Genomic DNA, 13,197 nt, shown 5'->3' with positions numbered 1-13,197 from the left:
TTTTGCTTTCTGGATTTTCTAGACAATTTTGGAACCTCAAACAAACTATCATCAAAATTAGGTAAGGAATCAACTTGTTCTTTGGCCTGAGAACGAGTAATCACAGGACAGGACGCATTGCTAACTTTGTCCCCCTCAGTTTGTACCTCTCCCAAAAGGTGAAACATCACAGGTAAATCTGTACCCAAAATGACATCAAAGGTAGGTTTTTCACCACACCAACAGTTAGCAAATATGGTTGATCATCAACAATGACAGTCACTTCTGCTCTTGGATAAACATGACAATCTCCATGACACACAAAATCTCAGTTTTCTTTTCATAGTTCACACATCCAACAGATACAAGACTCTCTTTTATGAGTGATGTGGAACTACCACTGTCTATTAATGCAGTCACCTGCAGTCCATTCACAATCACAGTTTTCTGAGTTCTAGTTTCAAAGTTTTTGACTCCAGCCTGATTTTCAGCTCTAGGAACATAGCAGGAACCAGTAAACTTTGTCTTCTTTATTGGACACACCGAAGCCTTGTGGCCCGGCTGCTGGCAATAATAGCAAATTAATGTCTTACCATTAGGCGGTGGATTCAGAGGACTGATGGTACCTTTAACCTCCTGGCTTGGATCTCTGGCATACCGTTGATGTCCAGCCGGTTGAACAGGACGTGGTACTGGATTGGAGCAACGTGCTCCTCCTCCTCGCCGTGCATTCATGTACTGAAGAGCCAACTTTGCAGCAGTCAGACCATCCTTAGGTTCATGTTCCTTCACCCAGGTCCTTACATCCGGGGGCAGAACGCTCAGCAGCTGTTCCTGGATGATGAGCTCCCCGATGTCCTCTTTGGAACACTGGTCTGGACGGATCCATCGTCGGTAGAGACCTCTAAGACGGTGGTAAGTTTCAGTAGGAGTTTCACCAGCAGGTGTACTTGTTGCTCTGAACTTCTGTCTGTAAGTCTCTGGTGAGATGTCAAACTTTGCTAACAAAGCAGTCTTCAAGTCCTTGTAGCAGTGAGCACGTTCCTCATCCATGGCAGCATAGGCCTCCAGCGCCTTCCCAGAAAGGAGTGGAATGAGTCGGCACGCCCATTCACTTTCTGGCCACCTCCAGGTCTTAGCAATCCGCTCAAACCGCAGCAGATAGTTTTCCAGGTCTTCTCCTAATTGATAAGGAGGAATTTTTGGATCAGTGGTGTAACTTATTGGCTGAGGTTGCCGGCTTGGATCACCATCATAACCACCACCATCATCATCGTCATCACTTTGCTCTGCACCAGCTCCTGGCTGAAGGTGGGGGCGTGGTACTTGCTGTGGTTGCTGCAAAGACATCCTAAGATTTTGCAGTTCCTTGAGCAGCCCTTTCTCTCGCTTTTGCTGACCTGCCATAAAGTCCTTCATCAAAGTGAAAAACTCACTGCCAAACGCACTTGATCCACTGGGGCCAGGCTTTGTTTCACCTTCCTCATCTGATCCATCCGACGTCGGCATGCTCTCCCATGCTTTGTCAGCCATCTGCTCTTCCATCTTTGATTGTGATCGAAGACCAGATCTTTGCTTCACCAAACGAGACCCTCTTCCCCGGCTTGTCATAATCCCACTTCTGACACCATATGTGACGGGGTTCTTTTATGACTTGGGCCACCACAAAAAATGACGGGCCAAGGCCAGGGATTACTTTAGTGAGATTTATTTTTTTATCAGTGCAGTGAATCAACAGTGGCAAATGCATAATATTTACAAAAATGTCCAAGATGACTTAAAAATCAACACAGCACAGCAGTACCTTCAAGTCGCAGCTCATCACCTCCAATGTGACACTTCTCACGCCTAGGTGCAGACTGCCCTCTATGAAACAGAGCCCTGCTTTTATAGCTACAGGCTCCGCCCAGAGGAAGTCCCATCAAACAAAACTAAACTAAACAAAACAAAAACTAAACAATTATTTCTAACTCAAATCCTTGAAATAACAATAAGAAACAATAAGGAAGAAAAAATAAATACATTTATAATCAAAATACACCCAAACAAAAGAACAAAAACAACCAGCACATTGTGATGACTACGCCACATCACATAATTGGCTCCCGGTGCGCTCCAAACTGGAAACAACTTCCCCCAAAGAAAACCGGAAAAACATATACCTGAAAATAACCGATTAGAATGAACGTCAAACGAAAACACCGCGTGTGCACCCACGATGAATCGCCTCAATCCAAACTAAAAGGAAAAGAAACAGGTAAGTTTAGAATTGTGCATGTTTGCTAACAGGGACTCTCCGATCGTGACGGCTCCTCCGTCACAATAGTAAAATAGACATGCAAGCATTTGCCCATGGTCTAACAAAGATCAGTGAATCAATAGGCTGATGGAAGGCTGACAGAATGACAGCTCTTAGCAGACTGCTGAAGGGCATTACGCGAGAGAAGAGCTGGAGAAAAGGTGAGCGAGTGAGTGGAAGGTTGACAGCCAGCTCTAATGAATGATAATAGTTCACCGAGTGGACACACTCAGTATGTTGAAGCTAACGCGCTCCTCAGTCAGTCCCTGTGCCTCCTACACATCAGAGTCATGCTTGTCAGCACACCCACCCACACAGACACTCAATGTGGGCTTGATCAGGTCTGTCAATACCCACATATGAAATACCTGCAGCATTGCTTTATTGTTCATGGGGGGAAAATCGTAGGAATAATCAGCTATTATTTATTTATCTATGTACTGTTAAGGTACATGCTATATGGGATGATAACTAGTTCGTAATTATGAATATGTAAATGACTGGAATATATGAAGGACCTCAGAAAAACAGAACAACTTTAAAAAAATAAAAGTTATTAACAGTTAACTTATTAATAGAAACAATCTATTCATCTGGAATTTCTTAACTGTGATATTGTAATACCATAAAAACAATTATGCCGTAGTTTCATAAAAAAAATCCCCATCAACTTATTTCACAAAACCTGAAAAAAAAAAAAAGATTTCTAAATGAAAATGTCAGAATAAATCTGTCTTACAAATTTTACTGTACTGAAATAAATACACCACTTCTTGTGGAAAAAGAAAGTTTGAAAGCTTCTCTTTATTTATTCATTAGGAGGTTTAAAAATGGAGCAGAAGGACAATGTGTTTTTAACAAGTGACACTGATGCTTAATTTGCAGATTACTTCTTAGTTTTTCTCTTAGAAAAAAAATACTGAGCAACTTCACAAACTTGTGCAACTCAAGGAGTAAAATAACTGCTTTTAAAGATGATCTTGCAATGTCGACCTCCGCCATGCTTAGTATGTTCGTGAGCACAAGAAGTGATTAGTCTCCAGTCATAATTTGCACTGCAATAAAAGGCAGAGGTCATCAGACGGTCAGTTGCATCCCAACTCTCATGGAGAGCAGCTTTTTAACCAAACAGTGGTTTTGTTCAAAGCAGTATTATCATTTGTATTCAGAAAATACCACATAGTAGAGATCTATTTGTTCCAAAGAGCTGTTTAGAAATATTGACTTATTCTTATATTTATTTTATTGTAACATTATTTCCTCGGCTAACTAGTTTTTTTTTTTTTTTTTTTTGTAATATATTTATTGTTATCAACAAATGAACAAAACTGCAGGACAGTTATCAAAATACAATGAAATCCGGATCGTCGATCAGACCGTGATGACCAGTTGGCGTAGGTTGACGCTGGAATTGGGATCTTCTATATTGTCATCATCAGTAAGTGAGTCCAAAACAGATCGCAGTTACAAATAGATTCCAGATCACGACTGTCCTTTATGTATCCAGAAAATAGACAACACAAACAGTGATACCCCAACCCAACCCACCCCAGGTTATTAAGGATAGAAGTTAGAACAACAAATAGATAGAAGGGGGAAACGGAAAAGAAACAAAATAAAATAAAATAAATAAATAAATAAAAAAGAAGGGTTAATATGAACAAATAAAACAAGTAAGAACTAAATAAAATATTCAGCTCCTTCGCCGACTGCTGGAAATGAATGCATCAGGGTGCATTAAGTCACTTGTGCACCAACCGGGAGGCCCACCCACTGTCACAGAGCAGACGTTAGCCTGCCACTAACTGTGTCCAGTGGTATTACTCAAATGTTCAAGGAATGGCCCCCATGTCCCAGCATATCTGGGTACATTATTATCGAGAGTGTAGCGTATTTTTTCAAGGTGTAAACAAGAAGCCATGCTATTAAGCCAACATTTAAAGGAGGGAGGTGAGGCAGACTTCCACTCTGTAAGAATGACACGTTTAGCCACAACCATCCCAAAAGCGAGAGCCTCTCGAGTAGACAAGGGCAGAGCAGAGCAGGAGTCAGATACCCCAAACAGAGCAACAAGACAGTCCAAAGGAATCTGTTGTTTTGTACGCAGTTTGGTAGAGACAGAATATGTCAGACCAAAAGGTTGTTAAATAATGGCAGTGCCAAAATTGATGTCCAAGAGTAGCCTTAGGGTGTCCACATCTGTCACAAGTACTTGAATGACTTGGGAATATTTTATTCAATCTCGCTTTAGAGTAGTGCAGACGATGCACCACTTTAAACTGGATTAGTTGCAATTTGGCATTAATAGAGCAGTTTTTTATCCCCAACAGCACACGGTCCCAGAGCGCAGTGGGAATTGTAACTCCCAAATCTTTGGACCAGGCATCTCTGATATGAATGGACGACTCCGGCTTAGAGAAAACATTCACAAACAGTGAGATTAGATGTCTGGAGGTGGGGGCTTTAATAAGAAGATCATAAAAAACATGTTGCGCTGAATGCTGATTTGTGCTTAAAGCAAGTTGGTTTGCAAAACTCCTAGCTTGCAAATAGCGAAAAAAATTATTGGGGACAAATTGAATTTAGACTGTAGCTGAGGGTATGATGCAATCTTTTGTTGATAAAAAGATCCTTGAGAGAGGAGAGGCCCCTGCCTGACCAGAGTTTGAAGGCAGGATCCAAGAGGCCCGGTTTAAAGCAGGGGTTATGACACAAAGGGGCATAAATAGACAAGTCTGGGAGTTTCAAGACTCTCTTTATTTGTGTCAAAATTTTAACTGAGTTCCAAAGTATGAAGTCAGACGTGAGCCTCTTGAGGGGGATATCTGGTTTAGAGAATAATATTGCAGGCAATGAAGCAGAAGTTTGTAGTAACAAGTTATGAGATTCAATCTGAGGCCAGCCAGGGAGGGAGACGGAAGGAGTCCCCGCCTCGGCAGAGGATGACGTCCAGAATGTCCAAGCTCTGGCATTGCAGGCCCAGTAGTAGTGCCGAAAAATCGGAAGGCCAAAGCCACCCTCCCATCTAGATTTCTGCAAATGCGCTTTAGAGATTCGGGAAGGTTTGTATGCCCAAATGAATGGCATAATCATTGAGTCCAATGTATTAAAAAAGGAAGAAGGAATAAAAATTGGAATATTTTGGAAGAGATAAATAAACTTAGGAAGTACAACCATTTTGATAATATTAATACGACCAATTAATGAGAGTGGGAGTAACCGCCAGTTGTCAATCCATTTTCTTAGCTTAGAGAGTAACTCTAAATAATTTAATTGGAATAGTAACTTGGAGTTTACGGGAATTTTGATACCGAGATACATAAAGTGGTCATGGGCGATTTTTAATGGTAAACTATTCAGAAAACCAGAGTCAAGTCCGTTAGACAGAGGCACAAAGACAGACTTATTCCAGTTGATTGTGAAACCAGAGAGCTGCCCAAAGCTCTGCAGCACTTCGAGAAGCGGTGGAAGAGAGGCTCTAGCATCAAGCAATGTCAAGACTACATCATCCGCATATAAGCCTATGACGTGCTCTAGTGTACCACATGTGATACCCGTGATAAGTTGATTAGACCTGATGGCAGCCGCCAAGGGTTCCAAAGCCAACGCAAATAGCATGGGAGACAAGCAGCAGCCCTGCCTAGTGCCACGTTTCAGTAGAAAGGCAGGTGATCTGTCTCTATTGGTCAACACCCGAGACCTGGGATGAGCATAAAGCATTTCTATCAGAGACAGAAAACCTGTGCCAAAGCCAAATCTTCTGAGAACAGCGAACATGTATCCCCACTCCACCTGGTCGAAAGCTTGCTGAGCATCCAAAGATATGACTGCTGAGTTGGTAAGAGCGTGAGAATACATAATGTTAAGTAGTCGTCTTGTGTTGGAGAAAGAGAATCTTTCTGGAATGAATCCAGATTGATCTGGATGTACCAGGGCACTGATGTGGGAGGACAGTCGGTTAGCTAAGACCTTAGCAATAATTTTCTGATCAGAGTTAAGCAGGCTCAAGGGGCGATATGAAGCCACATTAGTAGGGTCTCTGTCCTTTTTAAGTAAAAGACAAATACTAGCATCATATAGAGACTCAGGAAAATGCCCAACCTCCACGGAAGACCTGACCATACGCAGTATGAGTGGCGCCACCACGTCAATATGAGTCTTGTAAAACTCGATACCAAAGCCGTCAGGACCGCATGCCTTTCCACTAGGAAAAGAGCGGATTGCTGCCCTTATCTCCTCCAGAGTAACATCACCATCTAGTTCCAGCCTTGCGGCATTTGTAAGAGTCGGAATGTCCAATGGTTGAATAAAGCGTGCGATATCCTCTGTAGATGCAGTTGTATTGGAGGCATAAAGTTTATTGTAGTACTGAAAGAAAGTTTTGTTTATTAGCTTATGATCTGTCAGAAGCTGGCCTGATGGAGAGAGTATCTTATTAATGGCTCGCTCGGCCTGCATTCCCTTCAACTGCCTGGATAGTATTTGATCTGCTTTGTCTCCCAGTTCGAAATACCTCTGACGCAGCCTCTGAATATCATCCATGACCCGCTCACCCAAAATACAGTTATATTCATACTTTAGATTCACAATCGAGGTAATTATGTGGTCTGAATTGGAGCGATGGAGTGTGTCTTCCAGTGTGGTTATTTGTTTCTCAATTTCCGCCAGACGATTACGTCTGACTCTCTTAAGATTGGATTGGTATGATATAATATCACCTCTTATCACAGCTTTGAAAGATTCCCAAAGTGTGGAATCCGAGACAGTGCCATTATCATTGTAAGCCAAAAAGTCTGAGATCTTATTAGAGACAAACTTGCCAAAGGAGCTGTCCAAGTACAGGGAGGGATTAAGTTTCCAATTGTACTGTGCTCTTTGGGTATCAAAATTAAATTCAACTGACAATGGTGCATGATCAGAGATGAGAATAGGGTGGTAGGTGGATTTGAGAACACGGGGTAATACGTTTGAGTCAGCCAAAAAATAGTCAATTCTTGTTGAGGATTTGTGCACCGAGGAAAAAAAAGAATATTGGCTCTCTATGGGATGTTGATGCCGCCAGACATCAACCAGATCCAAAGATGCTGCTAACTTGGTTATAACCGATGTGGACTGCGATGGCGAGGCAGGTTTAGGAGAAGACCTGTCGAGGACAGGGTCGAGGTAGCAATTAAAATCACCCCCAACAATGATCCTATATTCAGTGTGTTCCGCTACAAGATTAAATACTTTTTTATAAAAGTCTGGACAGTCAAAGTTAGGTGCATAGATGTTAAGAAGGGCCAGGGGGACAGAATTAATGATGCCAGTAATAAGAACGTATCTCCCGCCTGGATCAGTCACCTGTGACTTAAATATGAATGGAACGGTTTTACGGATGAGAATGGCCACTCCTCTCGCCCTGGAGGTGAAGTTGGATTGATACACACACGACACCCATGATGTCCTCAAACGTCTCTGTTCCGTAGGTGAGATATGTGTCTCCTGCAGGACACAACATCAGCAGACAGATCCTTCAAGTGAGAAAAAACTTTGCCCCTCTTGAGCGCCCCACCCACACCCCTGCAGTTCCAGGTGATGAAGGTAATCGGATTCATAGCTGGCATGAAAGGAGCACCGTCAGAGAAAATTCAGAACGGTGGACAAAAAAGTGTTGTCTGAGCTGAATAAGGGAGAAAAAGAAAAGGAAAAGAAGAAAGAAAGGGAGAAAAGAGAAGAAAGAAAAACCACCCACCCACTCGTCCCTCCCCTCCCTGCCCCCCATTCTAGAACTAAGTGACCAAATACCGAACCAACCCCCTCCCACTCCCACACCGCAATGTAAAAACAAACAGTGCTTCCCCTTAAGCTAAGGGAGGCTGCTGGGAGCTGACCCGAGCAGTACACTACGGGAACTACCATAACCACTCCTAAATAGGGAGCAAGAACCCCGGAGATCTCCAAAATACAATGAACAGTACAAATAAAAACACCTGGACAATTCTAAGTTTCAGATTCAGGTATATAAAGACCACAAGGGGATATACAAACTAGTGAGAATTCAAGCTAACAAGAAGTTAAGTACTTTATGTATACCCGGAATGACCTCAGAGAATATAACATACAAGGAAAACATAACCAAACCTATTGTGCTTTAAGGTACAGGAATTTACAATTTCCAAACAAGTACAACCAGTGAGCCTAGGTTGGGACATCTGCTGCGGCCGAGATGGAATCAGCGAAATGTTCAGCCTCCGCCGGGGAGAGAAAAGTCTTAACTATGTTGTTGTGTACAACCTGCAGCTTGGCTGGATAGCGTAGCGAGCACTTAGCGCCCGTGTCGGTTAGCTTCTTCCTCACGCTGTTGTAGGCCATCCGTTGCGCCACGACTTCAGCTGTGTAGTCAGGAAAGATGGACACACGGGCTCCGTTGTACATCAGGGGTGAATGCAAGCGGCTGAGTCGCAGAATGTTAGCCACGTCTCTGTCGTTGTGAATCTTTGCGATGATGGCGCGTGGTCGCTCCACAGGTGACGGTTTCGGCCTAAGACTACGGTGAGCGCGGTCAATCTTGATGGGCTTGACAAAATTATCCTTTCCGAGTACCTCCGGTAAGAGCCGTGAAATAAAGTCAGTAGGGCGACCTTGTTCTGCACCTTCCTTGATGCCAAGCACCCTTATATTACATCTGCGGGACCGACCTTCCAGATCACTTAGCTTCTCTCTCAGCAGAGCGTTAGCATCCCGGAGCTGACCACAGGAGGCTTCGAGGGCCGAGATGCGGCCATCAGCAGACGACATGGCTTCATCAATGGTGTCGACTCGGCTCTCTATCTCCCGTTGTTGAGTTTGCACGGCGGAGAGAGAAGATTCAATAGTGTTGAAACGGCCCTCCATTGTCTTCTTTAGGTCATCAATAAGATCGAAAAGCTTAGCAACTTGCACCCCCTGAGCTGTGATAGCACCTAGGATAGCTTCGTTGCTAGCTCCGGAACTCGGCTGGGCTGTCTCCTTCTGTGCGCCGTCCTTCTTCCCCATTTTGAGAGAGAAGAGTAAAAAAAATATTCCCAATCTCTTGAAGAAAAACAATATTGAATAAAGGGCCAGGTGTATTATGTTAGAGGCGAAGTTTGGGGAGATAATACGGAGCCTCACAAAAAAGCGCCTACTCCATTGCAGCGCTCCAGCGCCCCCCCCCTCGGCTAACTAGTTTTATCAGATAAGTAATCACTGGGAGAAATAATTTTGATTGATTTCGCTAGAAGAATCAAGTCATTCTACCTCCAGAAGATGACTTCACATATATCAATATATATGGAAAATAAATTGATAACGGCAATTACAAAAAGCTCTTTATGACATTCTTCAGAATTTCTTTGAAAGCTTTTCTCTTGCAGCTTTTAGTTTTCTTGGCCAGTTAAAATTTGAATCTGGCAATGAGGTCACACCCGAGCTGAACTCGGAAAATAGGAAATTCTGCGTAATTTGTTGAAAGTGCTACGTTACAATGCTAACTGCAAACAGCTAGAAGAAATGGTTACAAATTTATCTGTGTTTAAATTATTCAAACACTCACCCTCATCACTCTATGGCTTGTCTCCCTTTTGTTTCGATAATGTATGAAGATATGTTGCTCTATGTACAGCAAGTAATTCTCCTGTCTAATATGTCAGTTGAGATGTGATATATAACGCACATATCCTACAGTTCTGTAACATTTACTTAAATGATGCTTATTTGTTGCAACATTGCATTAATGAGGTTTCACTTACCTTGACATGCCGAATAGTTAATGTTCTGACACATCCTGAGATTGACTGAAATACTCACTATTTGAGATGCAACAAAAGACCCATCACACCATATTCAGGTCAATACCCACCCACTGCACAAACTGGAGCACAGTGACAAGGAGTTATGCTTTCAGATATGACCGGATACAAGGTGAGAGACATATTCACAAACAGAGGTTGTCCAGTGATGTGAGGTACGTCTTTAATGAGATGCAGATAGATTTATTGTTTTAACTTTCATTCTCTATAATTTACATCGGAAGAAGGAAGTTGAATAATAACTGAGATTTATATTCTGTTTCATTTTTGTGACAACTTTTACAACTTTTAAAATGAAACGCGTATTATCTTGAGGCTGATAAGTTGAGAGCCAGAGGCCAATGAAAAACATTTCTAATCTACCTCCTGGCAGTTATAGAAAGTTTGAAAGCATTTATTATTATTATTATTATTTTTAAATAAGAACAAACTCCAAAGTAGATAAAACACTTTGCTTTTACTTAAGCAAGCTGAGCACAGAACAGCTGAAAATGACATACAGGGTTTACTGTGAGAAATTGGCAAAGTAAATGTATTATCATATCAAGTGTCTTACTCATACGTCTGCGACTCTGACGGGGATCCTTACTGCCCGAGATAAACTTTCTGACCGTGCATTTGCCGTAATAACTGCTGCAGAATTGTGACCCACATAAAGAGAGAAGAAAAAAGAAAGCCAGATTGACAAAAAGTAAATACCGACTTAAAAACATGAGACTGAACAAAACTGTTAAAATCAGATCTAAAGCAGTAAAAGAAAAAAAAAAGGTCCATCAGTTACAGAGATTTTGTATAACTGGAGATTTTGCAGAACAGTTACATAGTGCAAGTACTGGTGGGCACTGTGAAAAGTGACTCAAATTCTTCCACAACACTGAATTGAAACAAGAGCAGAAAATGTGACTGGCATTTGCTGTACATAGAAAAGCTACATTATCACATACTCTGGAGATTCTGTCTGTTGTTCTGAACTGGTAGAAATATAAAAAGCGAAACAACCTTTTGCTTCAAAACCAAACACAGAAATTAAATGTGCTTCTTGTGTTAACATTAACTTTCCATATAAGGCATGAGTCTGTTTTGTTATAAACATTTTTTTGGTCTTTTACTCTGTTATCTAGAAAGCAATGTGCACTTGTCCACAATCTTGAATTAAATGGAGCATTATTTACAGCACTACATCCACAGATCCCTTTGTGATCACATCATGTGACTTCGTTCTGTCACTTTCAGGTTAAAAGAGTAAGAAAAGACAGCATATGCCAATGTTTTTTTTCCACTCAGATTGCCAATGTGTTTATCTGCTTTTGGCACAGACACACCACCATGAACAGAACATCACTAACAGGCTTCTCATTTGGATGATAATAGATATACGTTTTAAAATGCCAGATAAAATGGAAGCTGTGGATTAAAAAGAAATACTCAAAGACATTAGCAGGGGTCAGGATTATCAAATTTCAAACTGTTAAGCATAACATAACTTATTCACCACATGGATAATATAACCACCCTCCATCCCCAACCCGATTGTTCTTTTCCCAAAGAAAATAGAGTTATAAAAGGAAAATCCTCTTCTTTAGACACATTTTTTCAACTCCACTCTATTGTTCTTCTTCTTAAGATCGAATCTTGGCAGAGATTAGACTGTCTCTCCAGTTCAAAACAAACAAATAATAAAAAAACAGACTGTTGAGAATAGATAAGACGCTTGACCTGGTCCAGTCAGAGAGTTCACCAAAAGCACGGCAGTAATAGCAAAAGTACTCCAACCGGTTGGTAAAGCAGAGTCTACAGAAGACACAAGTTGCACAAACCAAACAATGAAAAAAGTGAGAGAAAAGAAAGGCCCAGCATAAGACTCCAGAGCAGGTTAATCTTCTGTGTACCCAAAATAGGATTGTCTGTGAAGCAGCAACTTCACTCTGGGTGCAGTAAAACTCCTGAACCAAGAGTGCTAATCTAGCTAGCTGCAAAGCTGGGCCAGGTCAGGTTCTGGAAAAGCATTAGGGAGTTTGGAGTTGAAGATCTGCAGAGAATCCTTGATTCGTGCCACCTCTCCTGCAGACAGCTTGAGGCGGTGGCGCAGCAGACAAGAAAACAGGTCAAGTGGCTGTGGCGCTGGTGGAGACAGACGGTTAATCCGATCTCTCATCTCCAGCAACATCAGAAAGGCAGCGTCCTGTGTGCCCTGCGTGTAGGGGTAGTCGAGTTGGAGAATCAGGTCCTTGATGCCTTCAGGATCAAAGTGCATGCTATATCCAAAGACTTTCAGAGTGTTGATCTTCATGTAGCCCAAGTTTGACGTCTGATCATCCAAATCCAAAGGTTCATAAAAGAGAGTTTCGTTCACGGTTGGATCGTCTGTGACAATGCGGCTCCGTAGGTAGATGTGGACTGTTTCAAAAAAGGACTTCCACTTGTTTCCCAGTGACAGTGTCCAGTTGTAACACTGTGCATTGGGAGTGCTGTCCAGTCTAGTTCTCTCCCAGTCAGGGAATTCAGGCTGATTCACCGGCATGAACCAGCTCTCTGAATGGCTGCCCCCAAAAGGATTTACATAAATGACAGGCACAGGTTCCAGTGTCGAATTTTTAGTTGAGCATATCTGAAAAGAAATACCCATTAGCATGTGGATGAGATTAGATTTGTTTTTGTTGCTCTTGAGTGTAAGTAACATCCTTTTTCTCCAGGCAGGATTGAACCAGCTTCCCAAGCGGACGTCATTGCTGATGTAGATGGCGTGGACCTCAATTCTGCTGTCAAGTCGCTGAAGCAAGTACTTCACCTAGGACAGAACCAAAAGACAAGCAAGAGCGTACTTACACAAAAGGATGCATTTTCTGATATGACTTTGAAGTTGTATTTCTCTAAGCCTAACTAAAAATAATCACAAATATGGAAAATGTACAGAAACTAAAAGTCATCATGAACTTCAAAAACCTTCCTTTAAACTGAACTGTAAAAATGGTTTTGAAGTAATTTTTGTAATCTAAGCAAGTTTTAAGTAAAAGCTTTTGATTTACTTACTGGTCATGCTTTTTGGCCTAGTGACCATGATGTTAAGTGATTTCATAGCCTTAGTGACGCTATCTTCACAGAAAAGGT

At 41.9% G+C, this 13,197-nt stretch overlaps 1 protein-coding gene across 3 annotated transcripts in view; it reads right to left on the bottom strand.

Moving 5' to 3' along the window:
• Positions 1–10,527: 10,527 nt before the first annotated feature.
• brinp2 (bone morphogenetic protein/retinoic acid inducible neural-specific 2) overlaps positions 10,528–13,197 on the bottom strand; it is a 184,329-nt gene continuing 181,659 nt past the window's right edge. For all 3 annotated transcript variants that reach the window (XM_055033142.1, XM_055033143.1, XM_055033146.1), the window contains exon 9: positions 10,528–12,877. In XM_055033142.1, coding sequence (XP_054889117.1) covers positions 12,056–12,877 — 822 coding nt within the window. In that variant the 3' untranslated portion in view covers positions 10,528–12,055. The remainder of the gene's footprint in view (positions 12,878–13,197) is intronic.

Source organism: Poeciliopsis prolifica, unplaced genomic scaffold, assembly GCF_027474105.1.
Source record: "Poeciliopsis prolifica strain line A6 unplaced genomic scaffold, Auburn_PproV2 SCAFFOLD008, whole genome shotgun sequence".
Lineage (NCBI taxonomy): Eukaryota > Metazoa > Chordata > Actinopteri > Cyprinodontiformes > Poeciliidae > Poeciliopsis > Poeciliopsis prolifica.
This window is presented reverse-complemented; position numbering and strand designations above follow the sequence as displayed.